Source organism: Pararge aegeria, chromosome Z (genome assembly GCF_905163445.1).
Source record: "Pararge aegeria chromosome Z, ilParAegt1.1, whole genome shotgun sequence".
Lineage (NCBI taxonomy): Eukaryota > Metazoa > Arthropoda > Insecta > Lepidoptera > Nymphalidae > Pararge > Pararge aegeria.
Window position 1 is genome coordinate 8,193,060 of NC_053208.1, and position 19,513 is coordinate 8,212,572.

The window sequence follows — 19,513 nt, forward strand, 5'->3', positions numbered from 1 at the left end:
AACAGCTTGATACCTACGCTCACATTTTGTTTATGCGTATTTTTCCCTCTTTTCCTTCTTTGGACGGACAGTAGCCGATAACGACTTTGTGGTTTGTTACAGCGACACCGGTGTGATGGGGCGAACCCGACAGCTAGCTACCAGAAGAGCTCCAGGGCTCGACGATATCGGGGGAGAAATTGATTCCCTATTCCCTAAATATTAGAAAGTTGTGAAAAAAAAATGCAATTTGCAATTCTGGCCACCACCTTGGACTTAAAATTTCACACAGTTTTTAGTAGACTGCTGTTCAATCCCTTTCATTTGATACCCGTATTGAGGGTGAAATATGTTATCCGCCATTTTATGGCCGCGTCCGATTTTTTTCATACATAGATGTGAACGCTCCCAATTTCTTAGTTCACCTTCCGAACAAAAAAAAAATCGGTTCATCCTTTCGGGTGCTTCAGACAGACACGCCCTCGCACACACAGACACAGTCAGCTTATAACACCCTGAATTTTTTGCCGGTGGTCGTTTAACATCTTCGCCCACGTAACCAATATTTAGCATCGATACTTACGCAATTCAGCATCAATGCAGACGATATGCAGCATTGCTAATTTATACGAGTATTAAGTGTAGTAGAGATTTATTTGAATTGTGAGTAGTAATACAGCTTTCTGTGACAGCGTTAATCCGGGGAAGTACCGTCGCGCCTATTTCTTCCACAAAGCAGCATTATTGCAGCATTAGTACAGTCATCTTCTATACGGAACTGGCCACTACTTAGGGTGCAGGAAAGACATATTTAAAAAAACCAAAGTAATTTGAAAATGGAACTCCGTTTCAAATTAGTCCGTTTTATAAATTAATTGTGTCACTGTGGCTTTTCTTCATAACAAACTATTCAGCATGGTGGTCTTAAACTCTCCATTCTATAAAAGAGGAGGTACAAGTCACCTCTTTCATAGGAGGGAGAGTTTTAGAGCTTAAATCAACCATGCTGCTGCAGTGCTAGTTGGTGGCTTTTACGATTATTACGTCGGGACCGACGACGGCTTGCTCTCCAATCACCGGGCAGGACACCACCTTTTCCTAGCTACGGGTAAAAGAATATTTTGTTCAGATTCCTTTTTTAATATTGTGTATAGCAGCGAGTTTTTTAATTGGGTCTACCAGGTAAACAATCATGCTAATTTCCCTTATGAACTAATAATTCCTTGAGTGAGTCAAAGAAATTAAAAACAATAGCCGAAACAGAGACAAACAGACAAATTATATAATTTCTTGTTTATCGCTTGTAGCCTTCTACATACCTTTTCAGAGCTCGAGGAACTAATACCGCCACGCAGCAGCCGGTCTGAAAGGCGTCGTTGGCAATGAAATTACTAAATCTTTCGAACATTGTACAATAATCGATATTATTATCGTAATTTTTTTATTCTTCTACAAGTTAGCCCATGGCTGCAATAAATAAATATACTACGACAATACACACATCGCCATCTAGCCCCAAAGTAAGCGTAGCTTGTGTTATGGGTACTAAGATGACTGATGAATATTTTTATGAATAATATACATAAATACTTTGAATATACAGACATTGAAAAACATTCAAGCTCATCACACTAACATTTTCCATTAGTGGGAATCGGACCCACGGCCTTGGGCTCAGAAGGCAGGGTCGCTGCAAACTGCGCCAATCGGCCGTCAAAAGTAATATTACCTGGTAGTAACTTTTGATGCAATCTAAGATAGATACCGGGCTGACGTGTTAGGGATACGGCTAAATTTACCCATCTGAATAGTTTCTACGCCGTAACAAAACGCTAAATAGATTCGCGGCAAATCTTTGGCGGTAGGTTGGTTACTAGCCACGGTAGAAGCTTCAGTTCAGAATTTATAAATTCCAAAATACCTCCGCCGGGAATCGAACCCGATACCTCCGACTTTGACTACAGTGCGTACCTCTGAGCCAAAGTTGGCGTCAGAACAAAAATTCAACTTACCTCCATGCCTCTCAATAGTAATGGCAAGTATCAAAATTCAAAATTCCTTTTTTTTTAAGTAGGCCTAATATAAGCAAGCACTTTTAAAACGTCAAGTCTGTCTGTGTGACTCTACCACCGGTTCGGCAGATTCTACCGAGAAGCCGGCAAGAAACTCAGCAGTTGCTCTTTTCCAATATCAACAACATTTTTCTATCTTGTGAGATATGAAAGCGGATGCTTCCAAGCAACCTTGTCATTAAGAAATTCATCAATTGTATAATAACCTCGCTGTAATAAATGTGTTTTAACACATTTTTTAAACTTATGCATTGGTAGGTACAAAATTACCTTAGGAATCATATTATAAAAGCGTATACTCAATCCCACAAAAGACTTCTGCACCTTTCGAACAGGAATCGAACAGGAAAAAAACACGCAGACCAGACAAGATATTTTAGTTTTACTAGATATAATGGGTCAAGTTGGTTACTGAACTTCAATACTGACCCTAACATTTGAATCAGAGAACACTTGTGTCATAATGTACACTCCATACGCGTTGAAAAGCATTAGTGAGACTATGCCGCACATGCTCTACACAGGTTGTTATAAAAGGCTAAAATTAAAATGATTTATTAAAAGTGAAGTTTATTTTTTCATACAATTTCATAGGAACAGTGAAACAGGGACTTGTTAATACAATATGTTGGGTAAGTTCAGATCGGAATAAGCCACCTATTTGAATATCAATCTTAAAAAGACAAAGCTTATTTAAATTCCATACAAACTCATTACATTAAATATGTAAGTTTTTCGGCGATAGAAAGTTGTTTATACTATTTTCGCCGCTTCAGACAAAACTTTTTAGATTATTTTAATAAAATTATGTTAATAGAACGAAATATAAATATGTAATACCAATACTAACAATAATTTTAAAACTGCCCACTTGTAAATAAATGGATTGGAACGATGGAACAATTTAGGAACAGGAATCCCATCTGTTCCATCGTTCGAATCCTATTTACAAACTGGCCGCTTAAAAATAAATTGAATTCGAACGATGGAAATATTTGGGAAAAGGAATTCCATTTTTGCCATCTTTCCAATCCATTTCTTTTGAAAGTAGTCACTTGAAATTAATTGGATTATGCTTCATATAACAAAATATGAAAACTATCCCAATTATAGACATAAATTATTATATAATTACGTATGCAGCAATATAATATACTAAACACGCAAAGAAAAACAGTCATTCAATGAAAAATGATGCAAATGCCGTACGCGCGAACATAGTTGGCGGAACTGAAGTAAGTCACAAGTGTCTCATGTGGCTGCGTTATATACAGTTAACAGCTAGTAATCTCAGGTTACACGTGGGAAACAAGGACCAACTTCAGTTCCACCAAGTAAATGTGCTTACCTCGGCTTAGCCGTCTTTTATCGTACAATTCCACCGACTAAAAAAAAAAAAAAAAAAAAAAAAAAAAAAAAAAAAAACAATTTAAGACGCCTACATTTTTATAGTTATTTTTTTTTTGTTAATTCGATTGAAAAATAGAAAAATTTTAATTTAAAGTGAGTTAAAAATCAAGAATCATCAAAGTTAATTATTAAGATAAAAAAATTAAAAAATTGTCAATGCAAATTTTTTTTTATATTGCTATTATAACATAAAAGACAAATCATATTATGGAGAAATAAGCTAGATACAATATCGCGACCTCAATACAAACTAAGACACTATGATCACAGATGATGGTGTCCAAGAAATCTTAATAGGTTATCACATTGGTCGTGTTCAGCATCCCACCATTTCCATGGTCGATGGTACCAATTTTGTTGTATAAGGACACCTAAAGGTCTGAAATCCAGGAGGTAATGAAATAATAGCTCTAAACCTGTCAATTTAGTTAGGTACATGAGATATTTTTATTTAAATAAAATTCACTGAACTCCTTTTAAACGGTTGGACCAAGGGTGATTTTTTATTAAGAATGGGTCCAACAATCTTTCAGATTAACAATAATTGACCCGGTGGCACTGCAATAAAATCAAAGATTTGAGCGTTTAGGGCAGGCCAACATCTAGTAGGAATACCATAATACAATTAAACTTAATAAATATAAAAGCATCAAGGGAAATACTTTTACATACTTTGATGCAATATACAAAAAAATAAGCATTATTTTAATTGATAAATATAGATACTCATTCAGTCTTAACTTAATCTAAACTAAAAATAATATTTTTTGAATAATGATGTTACTTTTAGTAACATTTCTATTTAAAACTTAAATTGATAAGGGTGAACGTTCGATAAGATTCTTTCGAACTGATGTAAAAGATTTTGAGTAAATCTTTCAAGTAAATCGCATGAATCGCAATTTTTTGCAATCTTACGTAAATTGAGCTTTATGTTAGCCAATTGCTAATAGCTTATCAAAAGTCTAGAAACGAAACTAATTAATTTTTTGAAAAATAATTAGTTTCAATTGCTGTGCTTAGCACTCTAGGGTGAAATATTAGAGATGTAATGTGATTTGAATGGGGTTGCGTGCCTGTCATTCGTCAGAGCCCTTGAACCGCGAACCATGGAGTAAAGAAAATTTGAAATTCCCTCCAAAACTTATATCCGACACATTAAATAGTAATTTCTTTTAACTACTCCGGAATCGTACATTTAGATACTAGTGTGCTACGTTGGTCTTTTCATTCGGGGCAGTATTATGAATAAGCCGCAAGCGTAAGCTGTAAGGTAGCCAAAATTTTAATGTAATCAATGCGATCGCGTTTCATAAGACTATTTCTTGAATTCTTTCTCTGACTTTTATTGTTGTTATTAAATTTAAAATATTGATAGCAAACAGTTTTCGGTTATAGAGTTATTATGAATAAATAAATAGTTTTTTTTTTTAATTTGAGTTACTTATTCTATTAAACATACTATGGGCACTTACTATGGGCGTGATAAAAAGAGTTCAATTGATGGAGAGGCCCTGACACTTTAGAGGAAACTCGGAGTATTGCAACGCGATCGTATCGAAAGTAATCAAGTTTAAGATCTAGAATCACCGACAAAGATCCCAAATTGCGAAGCTATAGTACTCGGAGGACATAAGAAGTAAGAGACGTTGGGCTTCCAATAGCGACCCCGAATCGATGAATACAGTTAGACGGTTAGTAGAGCCCTCTTTAAGTAGACAGACAACATTAAACAAGTCTCTGGGAGCCACTAGATATAGGGGGCACAAGGCTATGGGATTTCCAAATCCCAAAAAACATATAACCCTATTTCCAGGATTAGTTTGACTGATACGATGATATGATGCTTCATCCGAAATATTTCAATCATATAAGAGTGATAACACCTATATAGCATAAACTGTATGTGTTTATAAGGATTTCAAAAATAATAAATCTCCTACATCCTTGCAGACCGATTTTGTATCTCAATTATTGACACCAAATTTGCCTGACCACTGCGGAGAGTTGCCACCAAATAACGTCCTGTCAAATAATATTTTGCATTCTGGAATCTAAGTTTGGTAATGTATAGCAATGTTTCGGCCATTATTTGATGGCAACTTTGCGGAGGCTAGCAAAATTTAGCATGCTTGACTGAGATGCAGACCTCGATGAATGCAATTTTGAGCGGGTTAAATATACTGCACTATCTGGTATCACCCTGCTAGCTGGTGTACCTCAGAAAACTATGTCAGTGTACTTAAAACTTAAATTAAAATACATACGAGTTTCACATACAAGTTTAATGTGAAGTTATTTAGATATTATGTTGAAATAATATATATTTTATAATAAACTTACTTTATAAGAACTGACTACACACCGACAATATCTATTAAGAGATAGCCCGCACTGCGAAAAATGACCGCGCAACTTTTCTTCTCGCGATTTATATTCCGCGTGGTAAGTGATGATGCAGTCTAAGATGGTAGAGGGATAACCTGTATGGTAGTCATGCCCCTAATCGGTTTCTACGCGACATCGCACCGGAACACTAAATCGCTTAGCACGTCTACGTCGGTAGGGTGGTAACTAGCCACGTGAGCCAGGAGCTCCCACTGAAATCCGCTACCCGCTGTGCGAGGGAGATCGTCAAAAGTCCTCGCGATTGTTGTTAGTTTTTATGGAGTCCTCCGCGTAGACGCTCTTCTAAAATGGACAGCAAGAAATCCGCACGGCACCCCAGGAAAGTAAGAAACATATTTATTTATCGCACGAATTTTAAATCGCAAGCGCGTGATCTCTATACAAGTGTTACAAAATTGCAATAATAAATCGCGCGATCTTTTTATCGCTGTGCGGGCTAGTTCCATCACTAAAAGCAGACACATAACGAACGACTATAAGGATTAAAATTGCAGACTACTAATCCTGATATTGATTGAACATGTCGCCAACTTAAGCCGTCCTCAAAATGATGTGGACACCAGAGTCGGTGTCAACCGGCAGACTGAGTTGACCGATTTCAAGAGTAAATGATACCGCTTCAAACGGCTTCTGCATTTGGCCCTTCTTGAAGCGCCCCAAGTCTCCACCGCGCTTGGCCGATGAACAGTCTGAATATGTGCGGGCCAACTCTTCGAATGTAGACTCCTTGTTCACGATTTGACGCCGGAACTCTGTAATAGAAATAACAACAGGTTAGCATCATTAAAACTCCCGTGTGACGTTCGCTGACGGCAGATCGGAATACAGTCACTAGCCCTCCTATTCCCGCGGGTGTCGTACGAGGCGACCAAGGGTATATAACGAAGAACGGGCAAACGTCCTCCGTGCTACTATAACTATCTACCGCAATCACCAAGCGTTGCGGTTATGGACAAAACCTGCCGTTCAGTCCAGCAGTGGACTGTTATAGTAAATAAATAAATAAATAAATATACTACGACAATACACACATCGCCATCTAGCCCCAAAGTAAGCTTAGCTTGTGTTATGGGTACTAAGATAGCTGACGAATATTTTTTTATGAATATAATACACATAAATACTTATAACACTTAGTTTATAGTTTGCTGCGTTTTTGCTGGGTTCTATCAGGTATCCTTGTTTATATAAGACTTATCTGTGGAAACCTGTTATTAGTTTTAAGTATGGAGGGTAGAGGTAAGGAGAGTCATCTGTGTATATGAAAAAGTGTCGTCAAAATGTATTAAATTAGGATGGCGCCACATTTGCATCAAGGTAACTCTTAAAAGAAGCGCCAAATATAAATATTGTTAGAGGAGGCTTGAAAAATAAACAAGGAAGTAAGGTTATATTTACCACAATATTTTGTACAACGTAAATTGTTGAAATTCTCAATAATTAACTACTTTAGTCGATAATGACATTAAATTTTTTAACTCGGCATACTTCAATTCATCTACGATTGCTACATTCATACCATACCCTGTGCATCCACCAGCGCCATTGTGGAGGATTTTTGAACTGTTATTTAGCGCAGTGTCAGGACACTTTTTCAACTTTTCTCCCATATAAGATGACTCTCCTTACCTCTACCCTCCATACTTAAAACTAATAACAGGTTTCCACAGATAAGTCTTATATAAACAAGGATACCTGATAGAACCAAGCAAAAACGCAGCAAACTATAAACTAAGTGTTATAAGTATTTATGTGTATTATATTCATAAAAAAATATTCGTCAGCTATCTTAGTACCCATAACACAAGCTACGCTTACTTAGGGGCTACATGGCGATGTGTGTATTGTCGTAGTATATAACTTACCGTTTTAAGTCATCCAATTTGTTAACTATTTAGTATCTAAGACTGTTGGTTTTCCAATTAAAGAAATAATAAAAGAAAAACATTCATGTTCTTCACACAAACATTTTCCAGTTGTGGGAATCGAACCCACCACGACCATGGACTCAGAAAGCAGAGTCGCTGCCCACTGCGCCACTCGGCCGTCAAAAGATTGATTGATCGATTGAAAACCGCATCTTGGCCTCACACAGTGCAATCTTAGTGCCCAGTGTCAGATTTTTAGACCTGTTTTTCTTATTCCGTCGCGTCGAAATTAACAATGATTACTATGTAACGGAATCAGCACCGTCTAGTTATAATACTGGGGACCAGTATTCAGCCATGAAGGCAGACCTTAGTGCCAACCGCTAAATACAACGCCAGGGAAGCGAAGCTTCCCCGCGAAATCCAAACAGAGTAAGGATTGAGATGACCCACTGTGTGTTAATTAAAACTGCGATTAAAATGTTACCCACTTTTGTTTCTACCGGCGATCTAATACAATTTTGGAACGCAAACGCTATTGAACGATGGTTTATGTCTTCGTAGATTTTTGTGTAGGTAAATAAGAGTATCAAATGGTACATTTTTATGTATCACCAATAGTACTCCCAGCGCAAGCCAAATAATGAATTTTATTGGCAAAATTTACCTACTTTGGCTTCCATTGCAGCAATTCTCTATTTTTATGTTAGGTACATCATTATAATTTAGCATTATTTTGGTGATCGGCCCAGTACTCTCGGATCCTATTCGATACAAACAAAAAAAAACCGTATAACGTGTTCTCCGAGGCACTTGGGTGGATATTCCCATTTTAATAAGTATAGACTATAGAAAACCCTGTAGTACCTAACATAACATAATCATACCTAAAACTGGGAATCGAACCAAGAACTAGGACGCAAATTGAGGATTTTTTTATAATAATAATTGATGGACCAAGACGCTGGCCCATGTGGTAAGTGAAAGACATTTCCTCTAAACAAAGTAACACTACGTATGGCCTGCAAGGAACAAGTCTTTCAAAATGCCGCCCTGTGCCTATAACCAGAGGCGTAGATGTTGCGTCACAGCAATGTTACTGGCATAAAAAGCTTTACTACTATTCAAAAGGCATATTGATGATTACCTGTCAGCATTTCTAAAGCTTCTTCTTTGGTCCGGGTGATATTGGCCTCGCGCCAAGAAGACGGACGACGGCTATCAGCGTGCTTTATAAGCAGGTGACTGCATTGCACTGACGCTGGAGATCTACTATCGTAATCTTCGAACAATGGGGCTGGCCCAGTCGGCTTATCCCATTGGGATTTCTTAGTATGCTTGTTTAAAAAGTACACCATACCTGAAATTAGAAAAATCTGTTGAAAATCTGTTGTATTTACAAAATCTTTATAGAAAAGAAAGTGAATTTAAACAATCGACTAACTAAAACGGACATAAATTAGTGATATCAGCATAACGTCTTAGGAAAGTGCAGAAATCATTGTCTATATATACGCTTCTATAACATGATACCGAAGGTTTGTAAGATTTACCATTACATATGTTTAAAGAATGTTTAAAAACACATTTAATATATCGAGGTTACTATACTGTTAATGTATTTTTATAATGACAAGTTTGCCTGGAAGCAAGCCGCTCCGCTTTCATCTGACACATGATAGAACAATGATTGTTAAATTGTAAAAGGATGTTGGAAAAGAGTAACTGCTGAGTTGCTTGCCGGCTTCTTCTCGGTAGAATATGCCTTCCGAACCGATCGTAGAGACACTACAAACAGACAAACTTGACGTTCCAAAAGTGCTTTTATAAGGCCTACTTGAAATAAATGAATTTTGAATTTTTCTAAGCGTCTGTCAAGGATTTCGATATAATTGTCTCTAAATTGCGTAAATAACCCAAACTTTCTAGCCTTTCATTAACTATGACTAATTATTGTTTTTTGGAAATAGTACAACTTGTACATCAATACCATCGACATAATATCAATCGATCACTGCTGGACACAAGTAGTTTATAGGTTTGACTGCGAAACCCCAAAAAAGCGTTTCTCTACCCTTTCAATTCCGTAAAATGATTCCGAACAACAAAGAAATAGGTTATTAGCCAAAGTTGTTTTTTAACTTTTCCCTATTGTTAGCGGGTAAACAAAGAAATCTACGTCGGCACTGAAATCGTATAAAATAAAGTTTTAGTAGAATGCTTTTCGAACAACATAAAAATTATTAGCCAACGATCGTTGTTTTTTTAACGTTTCCCTATTGTTATCGCGTACACAAACAAACCTATGTCGACACTGAAATCGTATAAAATAAAGTTTCAGTAAAATTATTTCCGAACAAAGAATTGCCAAAGATCGTTGTTTTTTTTAACGTTTCCCTGTTGTTATCGGGTACACAAAGAAATCTACGTAGGCACTGAAATCGTATAAAATAAAGTTTTTGTAAAATGCTTTCTAAACAACAACAAATTATTAGCCAATGGTTGTTACTTTTTTTAAGTTCCCTATTGTTTTCGGGTTCACAAAGAAATCAACGTAGGCACTGAAATCTTATAAAATTCAGTTTTGTAAAATGTTTTCCGAACAACAATGAATTTGCCCAAGAGTTGTTATTCTTTTTAACATTTCCCTATTGTTACAGGGTACACAAAGAAATGTACGAAGTTTCTGAAGTCGTTTGAATCTTAAAAGTTTCTCGGTTTCGCAAGAGTTTCTTTAACTTAACCCACCCTCAACATGAAAGTCGAAACGCCATAATTAACATATAATATATATGATAAGGGGTATTAAAACACGAATGGGGGTTTGTGTGTGAATTTAACACACAACAATTTGTTACTGAATGACTATGTTCTTTTTTTGAAATTCATACAGCTACCACGCATCGAGCAGTAAGAATGTGGCTGTGTGTTAAGAAAACCCTTTGCGAAAAAGAAACTGAAAAAAAAACAATGGAGTCTTTTTAATGAAATTCAGTAAAACATAACATGCATTTGGATGATATTATGGTTATTAGGACATGCAAACCGTTTCAGAATATGGAGTATTTAAAACATGGGGAGTATATAAATATACAATATGTAAACGAATTACGAAAAACTGTTGAAGGGTGCACAAGTATATTTCATAAGGAATCACCCTATAAAAATATTGAATCAAAAGAATCATATTTATTTTTCCGTACAAACCAATTTAAAACACTCTAGGTGTTTACTTATGACAACTCTATTTGGAGATAAAAGACCGACGACCGACGCATACTTAATAAAGTGACACTTGATTTTAATTTTGCATGTGATATTAGGGCCGTATCTAATTTCTTTCAATAAAAACTATGGCAGTGGTTTACTCAAAAACTATTAGCGGTTACACAGATAAATCTCATGAGAAAGTAAATAATTTACCTCTGAAGCCTGTGAAGATTTATTTTTGTTTTCATTTACACATTGTATATATATATTCTATAATAGAGATTCGAGACAAGAAAAAGTATCTTGTGAATAAAAAGATTTCACACCTCAGTTTAGCATGCCAAGTGAAGATTGAAAGACTTCACACATCTTTGAGAACATTGCAAAGAACTTTAAGGCATGCAGGTTTCCCCATAATGTTTTCTTTTAACAATAAAGCAAGTGATATTTAATGGTTAACTTGTCATAAGACACAATATTGGCCAAACAACAGATAGTAGTGAACACAATGTGACACTGGGACTTATAAGTTCTGCAAAGCCCTTGCTCCGTTGAAGAAGTAGGAACACATGTAAAATCCCTATGTCAGTCAGCTATTAAAAAGCTAATTTGTTATTGTCACATATATAAATATCACAGTTATATTTAAAGCTTGAAGCTTGGATAGAAGCAGGCGTTACCTTGCGATATATTATAAAAACTAAGCTTAGTTTGCTAAAATCCGCGAAAAAAAAAAAGTTTATTTTCGCGGATCAAACTAAGCTTAGCTTGGTAGCTTGGTATTTTAAAAATGCCATTCCATATTATCTCATGCTCATGCTTTTTATCTTATCTTATTTCAACGATGCAAATGCAGGTTCACAGTTTATTCAAAAAACGAACTATATGAAACACAAATATGATAACTTTACAAATATTCATAGGGCCTTGGAAGTGACAAAACATGTCATTTAGATATGAGATGGGAAACTTTAAATAAGACCAAAATAAAATTTTAAGACTGCAACCACCGGGTTGACGCACTCTCAGTTTAGATGATCTAAAATTCTACACTATAAATGAGGGAACCAACTAGCAGAGGTCCCATTAGGAATGGAAAATGAGACTCTCCCAACCTGACAAGTCTGTAAGCAGGAGTCGAATTACAACAGCTTAGGGTAATATGCTTTGGTATTTCAGACTAGAAATAAATACCAGCGGTATATGCTGGACTAGATGGATCCTAGCTGCTGAAAGCAATATACCGATTGTCACTGGCAGTCAAATGAGGCTTAGATTGCTGGATTCAGCAAAATCCCCTATGGAATACTGCTTAAGTGCTTAAAATGCCTGAATAATCTGAGATGAGCACTTCAAGTTTCCAAACAACGTTATTACAAACTTAGTAAGAAACAAGCAAAGTATGGCATAATGGCCATAACAGGAGCTATAGTATAACTGCCATATTGTTTAAAATGGTTTTTCTTGTTATTCTTGGGGCAGCGGCTATGCTAGACTTGAAGCCCAGTGAGAAGTCAACTTTTTTTTGCAGCATTTGGTTTGTGAATACGATGGGATAGCTAACAAAAGACAGCATGTAGGGGAGTGGCCTATCCACAACCAGACAGCTACTGTGCCTCCAACCAAAAATTTACAATCAAGCTATATTTAAATTTTAGGATTTAGGGGTGGGACATACAAAAAATAGTAAAGAGTTTAAGTCTGCCATAGCGGCCAGATCTAGCAGAAATGGTATCTTTTTTGAAAATTAAGCTTAAATTGCAAAGCTCTGCAAAAAGCAGGAGCATCTGTCTGCTGTAATTTATAATTTCTTCAATATTTACAGTCCAAATAGATTTTTGATTTTGACACTGGAGAATTCTTCTTTGTTTGTATTTATATGTAATGTAATTATTCATTGTAAAGTCATGTTGACTTTACAATGAATAATTGTTATTAAACCATACAGATTCTCCTGCTTATAGCAGTAGTAATACAGCAAATTAAGTTTAATTTCATAATATATCATGAAATTCCACAAAGTAACGCCTTCGTACAAGTGTACATACTGTATGTGTGTGTGTACTTTGTATTATTATCATATACCTGATGGTAACCTGATTCCTTTTCACTCTTTTTTTTTGATGGAAGCGATATTAGTATAGAGTATCCTAAAACTTAGAAACATTCATGAGGTAGGCCCATACAGGAGGCCTTTGCAGACCTTAACCCACAACTAACAACCAAATTGCTAAAACTAAACCAGGGTTAAGGTAAAGAGAGTTGTAGTTATGATAACGGGGCACTGCCTGTTAACAAAAACCTTTCCATTCTAGGTATAACTGAAATTCCTCTATGCAGAGCATAATGATGGAAAAATGATACACCTAAATCTCCAATACTGAGTCCATAATAACATGCATTTCACCAATGCTATAGGATTCATCGAGCATAAGGATCCATCTAGCATAACATACTAACACTAACTTAAGGATTTATTGAAAATCACACTAACCGAGAACTAACACAAGTATGTAGTTTATAAGAATTGAAACTTTTTTGCAAATTTAGATGGAATAAAAAGCTTTAGTATTATTATTACATTAGTATGTAGCTGGGAAAGCTGACGCCAGCAGTTTTTTTTTCAGCTTCTTCAGCAATGTTTGTCAAAGTTTTAACTTTAAAGGTTTTGGTGGTCTTATTAAATAAAAGGTATAAGATTGCTTTGTTATGCCCCTCTGTTAAGCTATCAGAACAGAAAGGTAAAACTATCAAAATAAGAATATAGATAAGAGCAATATCAAAGAAAGATTCCCAAATTAACATTTCTTCTAATTCTCTTCCTCTCGTAAACTCAGGTAGAGTTTACTTGAGGCCTAACAACTACTGTACTGTGTAGGTACTGCAGCGTCCCACCACATTCAAAACTGACACAATGCTCAGGAAATCCAAACTATGGTAGATCCCAGGATACCCTTACTGAAAACTAAGCAAAGAGGCAGCCAACACTCTAAAGGACTAATAAATTATAGATTTTACCAGAACCTGCCGTCCCAATTATTTTTTATCCCTCAATAAACGATCAAGGTGCATTTTGAACAATATTTGGTAGTTTTTTTATTCAGAGTCTAAGACAGTTATGGATAAACCTACCAAAAAAAATCCTAAATTTCCCCTGCAGGGAATCGAACTTGTCATATCCCAATTAAACAACCACCCGCTCACCACTGGGCCAAGGAGGCAGTTGAAGATACAGAATCTTATTTTACAAATATAACAATAAACATACTAGCAATCCTTAACATCTAAGGTGCTTTACAACTTGCCAAGCTTGGAATCTTCTGGGACTGTGAGTCCACAGCCCACAAGGAACAACAAAGTATTCATCAAATAGACATGACTTTTTAGTTTCTGACAACCCTCCAAAATATAGTATCTTAACAATTATTACAATAGCTTCATGGGCACGAAACTGCTGAAGTTAGAATCGACACCTAGGAGTTAGCGAAATTTAAAGAACAGGATCGACTCGGGGGCGCCTCCTACCTCTTCAAGACATCATCTATGTTATGGAATCTGCAACGTTTAACTTGACACAATTTAGCGGATATAATCGATTTTTACCTACATAAAATAAAGGTACCTACATAAAATAAAGTCAAAAGCATCAAATGTCTATAATAACAAAATATTACTACTATATACCGCTCTAACAATCATAAGTATATATTATTACCAGTACTTCGACTCTTTCGGACCTCCCATCCTTCAGGAAGAGCATCTTCTTGACTCGACGCCATATCTAAATTTTCACGTCGATCGCGTCTTCTAGATTAAATATTTTACTGCAAAACTAAATCACGTAAGACAAGCAATCTTTTAGTACCACTCAGTACAGGCTTTAATTTAAGTTTAGATGTCAAGCATCCAATTACGACCGAATCGCGAACGCTAATGGCCCACTGCCTAGTCCTACTGACCAAGGAGAATAAGATCACTACGTTCCACAGTTAACCACAGACCCTGCACATAGGTTAACCATTTAAGTCCGGTTCACAAGTGTTTAGTAAATAGTTTACTTAATCTACTAAACACGTGTTAATCTTTAGTGACTTCTATGTTCAGTCATATTTTACACGTATTATTTAGCTATTCTTTAATATATAATTTAATTCTTTAGTACCTATGGAGGGTAGAGGTAAGGAGGATCATCTGAAATATGATAAAGTGTCCGTCAAAATGTATTAAATTAGGATGGCGCCACATTTGCATCAAGGTAACTCTTAAAAGAAGCGCCAAATATAAATATTGTTAGAGTAGGCTTGAAAAATAAACAAGGAAGTAATTAAGGAAGTAATTAAGGTTATATTTACCACAATATTTTGTACAACGTAAGTTGTTGAAATTCTCAATAATTAACTACTTTAGTCGATAATGACATTAAATTTTTTAACTCGGCATACTTCAATTCATCTACGATTGCTACATTCATACCATACCCTGTGCATCCACCAGCGCCATTGTGGAGGATTTTTGAACTGTTATTTAACGCATACAACTGGACACTTTTTCAACTTTTCTCCCATATAAGATGACTCTCCTTACCTCTATCCTCCATAATAGTATCCAAGGTCTGGGTAGCTCTGAGAGCTCACTTGGATTAAATGGTTGAATGGCAGATTTTTAGAGTATACTTGAAATCTGAATCTGAAGAAGTCGGAATGTTTGTTAAGCATACAGACATAATATGAAAATGGGGACTTTCTGAATTTACAATCTTAAAATTCGAGACCTCGTCCTTTGTCACATATCTTTAAATTCAAATTGATCAGTATTTCCAGCACAGGTAAACAATTAGGCAAAATATTAATAATATGTAATGGCAATGCTCTTGGCCCTACACCCTATATTACGTTATATTACAAATGCGAAAGTTTCTTTAACTTAATTGTTTGATTACTTTCACAGGCATGCCATGAGTGTATATTGTGTGGTGGTAAGCCCCATGTCGGATAAATTGGTCCCTAGAAGCTATGGCAACCCTTTCGATAATACAAGTGAAAGGAACGTAATTAAATTGAATCACTTGGTGTCTTTATGGCCTTTATAACGTTTTTATGAATGGCATTAAACCTTCAGCAGCTACGTTAATTCGAGGCTAAAAATTACGTAGTGTTGTCAGATACCGCTACATTTACTCTTTGGATACCGCAGAGATATGACGGATGATGGTCCCTCGACTTCTGGTACTATGAATAATCTGTGCTGCTTATTTATTTACTGGTCTGTGGAGCTGTTTGCTTCTGCCACAGCACCGTTTATTATTCATTGTTCGGCCGCACCGGCATCGGCCATTTTGTCGTTGTCACTTTCCACAAGTTTCAAACTGCAGGAGCGTTCACTAAGCATTCCATTTTGAGGAATTCATTCTATTTAAAAGAGTTCATACAACAACAGCTAAATTATGCCCAAACATAAAAGAAGTCAAGGGAAACTTGAAAGCTCTAGCAGTGACAGTGATGAAGGTCCAGTAGATGTAAGTAGGTAACTACTTACCAAAATCGGCCGGTGGTTAATTTGCAGCATACTAGTCTTTATTTTCTACAACATTATTTTGGCGAGTATTTTTCCAGAATGTAATAATACAACATGGGTTTTTCTTATCTTTAGCGTAACGTACCGCCAGAAAAAAAAGCAAAGATGGGCTCAAGAACGGACGCCAAAGAGCCAACGTGGGTTCTGCAAGGGAAGAAATTGGTCAAGATTAGAGAATTTAAAGGAAAAGTTTATATAGATATTAGAGAGTTCTATGAAAAGAATGGTGAATTGTTACCAGGTAAGAAAGGCATCAGCCTTACACCTGAGTTGTGGAAAAAATTATTATCACTAGGAGATGAAATAAATGAAGCTATCAATAAAACATAATCAAGTTACACATTATTACACTAATTATTGACGAAGAATTAAATATGTATTGTTTTCTGTTAAGTGGCGATTAAAATGTTTCTCTATAATGGAGTTTATTATTTTCTACCATTTTTTATAGTGAGGTAGGAATATAAGTAATGAAAGTATGAAGTAAACTAGTTTAGGAAAGAACTAATTTCTTTCTGTAGGTATTGTAATACAAATATAACAATACTGGCCCACTACAGGGCATAGGACATCTAAAAATGAAAAGGGTTTATAATATAGGTAATAGACTTCATTTGCCTCTGAGAATGTTATGGAACTTTCAAGCATGCTGGTTTCTCAAGATGTATTCCTTCGCTGCTAAGGAAATATTTATATACAGATAAATTACTAATCTATAAATCCTAAAAGTTCAGATGACTGCTGGTCTTTATTTAGATTGGTGCTATTGTATAGTATATACAATAAATAGCACCAATCTAAATAAAGAGATAGGTAATTATCTTTGCCTTTCCCTCATTATTATATTAATTCCTGCTGTGTATAGGTATATTAATATTTAACAGTTAGGTACCTACTTGAATCCAATCACATGAATTTATAACATTGAATAGGTACCTATTATAAAAGAAGTAGAACTGAATTGAGTATGTAATTTATGTATTGTGAAAAATGATGCATTAAATATCTGGTGTTACAGATGCAATAGTAATTTGACACAGTACATTAATTTTTCTAATAACTTAATGGGTTTTTACTTTTATAGAAAGGCGAACAAATAAGTAGCATTTAAAAATCTTTGCATTTGATAGGTATTTAAATTTGAATAGTTTATACCTATGGGATACTCATCATAAGCAGCGTTTTTGTGACCAAGTCCAATGCGGGGGTGCAGTTAGTATTTAAGGGTTAGTGATTGTCCTCTTTTCAAAATAACTAAGTAATAATAACAACTGCCATAACCTAGTTATGTGAAATGACGAAATATCTTCGTTTGTATGGTATCATCATACCATTCCACTACTGGAGTAAAGGCTTCTCCCAATGTGTGCCAGCAAAAGATGGTTAAGCACAGAGGACAACTGTATTCTGATGTGCTGTTAACACACAGATTACCTTGTGTTTGTTACCAAAACTTTTAAAAGTACCTTACTTCAAATTCTATTACCAGTCTGGAGGGTTTTAATTGGTTGACTACTAAGTGCAGGTTACCAAGCGATCAGTTTTGTTTTATGTATTTTTGTAATAGTTATGTTATAACTATCTACCATAGTGTAAGGACGTGTCAATGATACACAAGCGTTAGCAAAATTCTAGTGTAAAAATACAAAATCAATAAACACATTAACCTTATTACATCAATAACCTTATTTTTTATCCATGAATTTAAACTCAATATTGAACTTATATCAAATTTACATTTACAATTACATACATAATAATATTTTTCTTAAATATTATATTATGCACATTTTCGCCGTAAAGCTCCTTATTCCGAGCCAGACTGGTAGTTACGTAAACCCCCATCTATCCGGAGGCCTCACTGTCCTGCCAGAACGAGACACATAATTATTCTCTATCGTACCTGTACGCATATTTTGAGTTTGGTAAGGTTCTACGTTAACATCTGTATTTAAGCCTATATCGTCATACTCAAACCCATAGTGAAGCGTGTCTTGTCTTTCCGGCCTATCTACCGTAATATGTCGCCTGTTGCGAACTAATTTTTTGCCTTTTGAATTTGTAACTTCATACGATCTATTATTCAAAACGCGGGTTATTGTACCTGGTATCCATCTTTTAATATTTAAATCATAAATCCTTACTTTTTGTCCTACAATTTTTTTTTTAAGTTTTTAGAAAAAATTTAACTAAAAATTTTATTATGATCGGAATGATAATAAAATTTTTGTTCGTCCTGTCTAGTTAATAATTTATGTCTTATGTTTTCGTGTACTTTTGGCTTTAACAATTTTTTTGATATGGGCAAAATGCTTCTTAACTTCCTACTCTGTAGAAACTCTGCCGGCGAAGGTAACTCTAACGATAATGGTGTATTTAAATATTCCAATATAGCTAAACGGTAATTGGTTTCTTTATTATACTTATGAGTGGCTTATGATCGGTTTCAATAATAACATTCGTTTTCCCATAAATGTACGCATAAAACTTCTCGCATGCAAACACACACGCAAACAGTTCTTTCTCAATTTGTGCATATCTCTGTTCAGCCTTAGTTAGCGCCTTGGACGCATAACATACCGGTAAATTATTTTGCATCAAGCACGCACCCAAGCCACTCTTACTCGCATCTACTGATATAACTATTGGTTTATTGACATCATAATATTGTAACACAGGGCGACTAGTCAAACAATGCTTAATATCCCGAAAACATTTCTCATGCCTTTCGTCCCAGTGCCAATTAGTTTATTTTCTTAATAACTCTCGTAATGGAAGTACCTTATCCGATAGATTAGGAATAAAATAACCTATGTAATTAACTAAACCTAAAAATCTTTCCACATCCTTTTTATCATTAGGGATCGGCATTTTTGTAATCGCCGTGATATGACTGTCATCAGGATACAGGCCATTTTTTGTTATCCTGTGTCCTAAATATTTTATTTCTTCCAAACCAAACTTACATTTCTTTTCATTTCATTTTAAATT

At 35.4% G+C, this 19,513-nt stretch overlaps 2 protein-coding genes across 2 annotated transcripts; one reads left to right on the forward strand and one right to left on the reverse strand.

Moving 5' to 3' along the window:
• Nucleotides 1-5,731: 5,731 nt before the first annotated feature.
• Nucleotides 5,732-14,890, reverse strand: LOC120636140 (putative peptidyl-prolyl cis-trans isomerase dodo). The gene is made up of 3 exons (XM_039907453.1): nucleotides 14,664-14,890; nucleotides 8,886-9,098; nucleotides 5,732-6,622 (listed from the first exon to the last, which is right to left on the reverse strand). Exons 1-3 carry the CDS (start codon nucleotides 14,725-14,727, stop codon nucleotides 6,402-6,404), a joined length of 498 nt encoding a protein of 165 aa, XP_039763387.1. The 5' UTR covers nucleotides 14,728-14,890; the 3' UTR covers nucleotides 5,732-6,401.
• A 1,349-nt stretch (nucleotides 14,891-16,239) lies between these two features.
• Nucleotides 16,240-16,941, forward strand: LOC120636221 (RNA polymerase II transcriptional coactivator). The gene is made up of 2 exons (XM_039907593.1): nucleotides 16,240-16,463; nucleotides 16,598-16,941. Exons 1-2 carry the CDS (start codon nucleotides 16,392-16,394, stop codon nucleotides 16,850-16,852), a joined length of 327 nt encoding a protein of 108 aa, XP_039763527.1. The 5' UTR covers nucleotides 16,240-16,391; the 3' UTR covers nucleotides 16,853-16,941.
• Nucleotides 16,942-19,513: the final 2,572 nt, after the last annotated feature.

Coding starts and splice junctions, on each gene's coding strand:
- LOC120636140 (XM_039907453.1), bottom strand. CDS start 14,727: ATGGCGTCGAGTCAAGAAGATGCTCTTCCTGAAGGATGGGAGGTCCGA. Junction 9,099..14,663: donor CCGAAAGAGTCGAAGTACTG/GTAATAATATAT, acceptor TTCTAATTTCAG/GTATGGTGTACTTTTTAAAC. Junction 6,623..8,885: donor AGCTTTAGAAATGCTGACAG/GTAATCATCAAT, acceptor TTTCTATTACAG/AGTTCCGGCGTCAAATCGTG.
- LOC120636221 (XM_039907593.1), top strand. CDS start 16,392: ATGCCCAAACATAAAAGAAGTCAAGGGAAACTTGAAAGCTCTAGCAGT. Junction 16,464..16,597: donor GTGATGAAGGTCCAGTAGAT/GTAAGTAGGTAA, acceptor TCTTATCTTTAG/CGTAACGTACCGCCAGAAAA.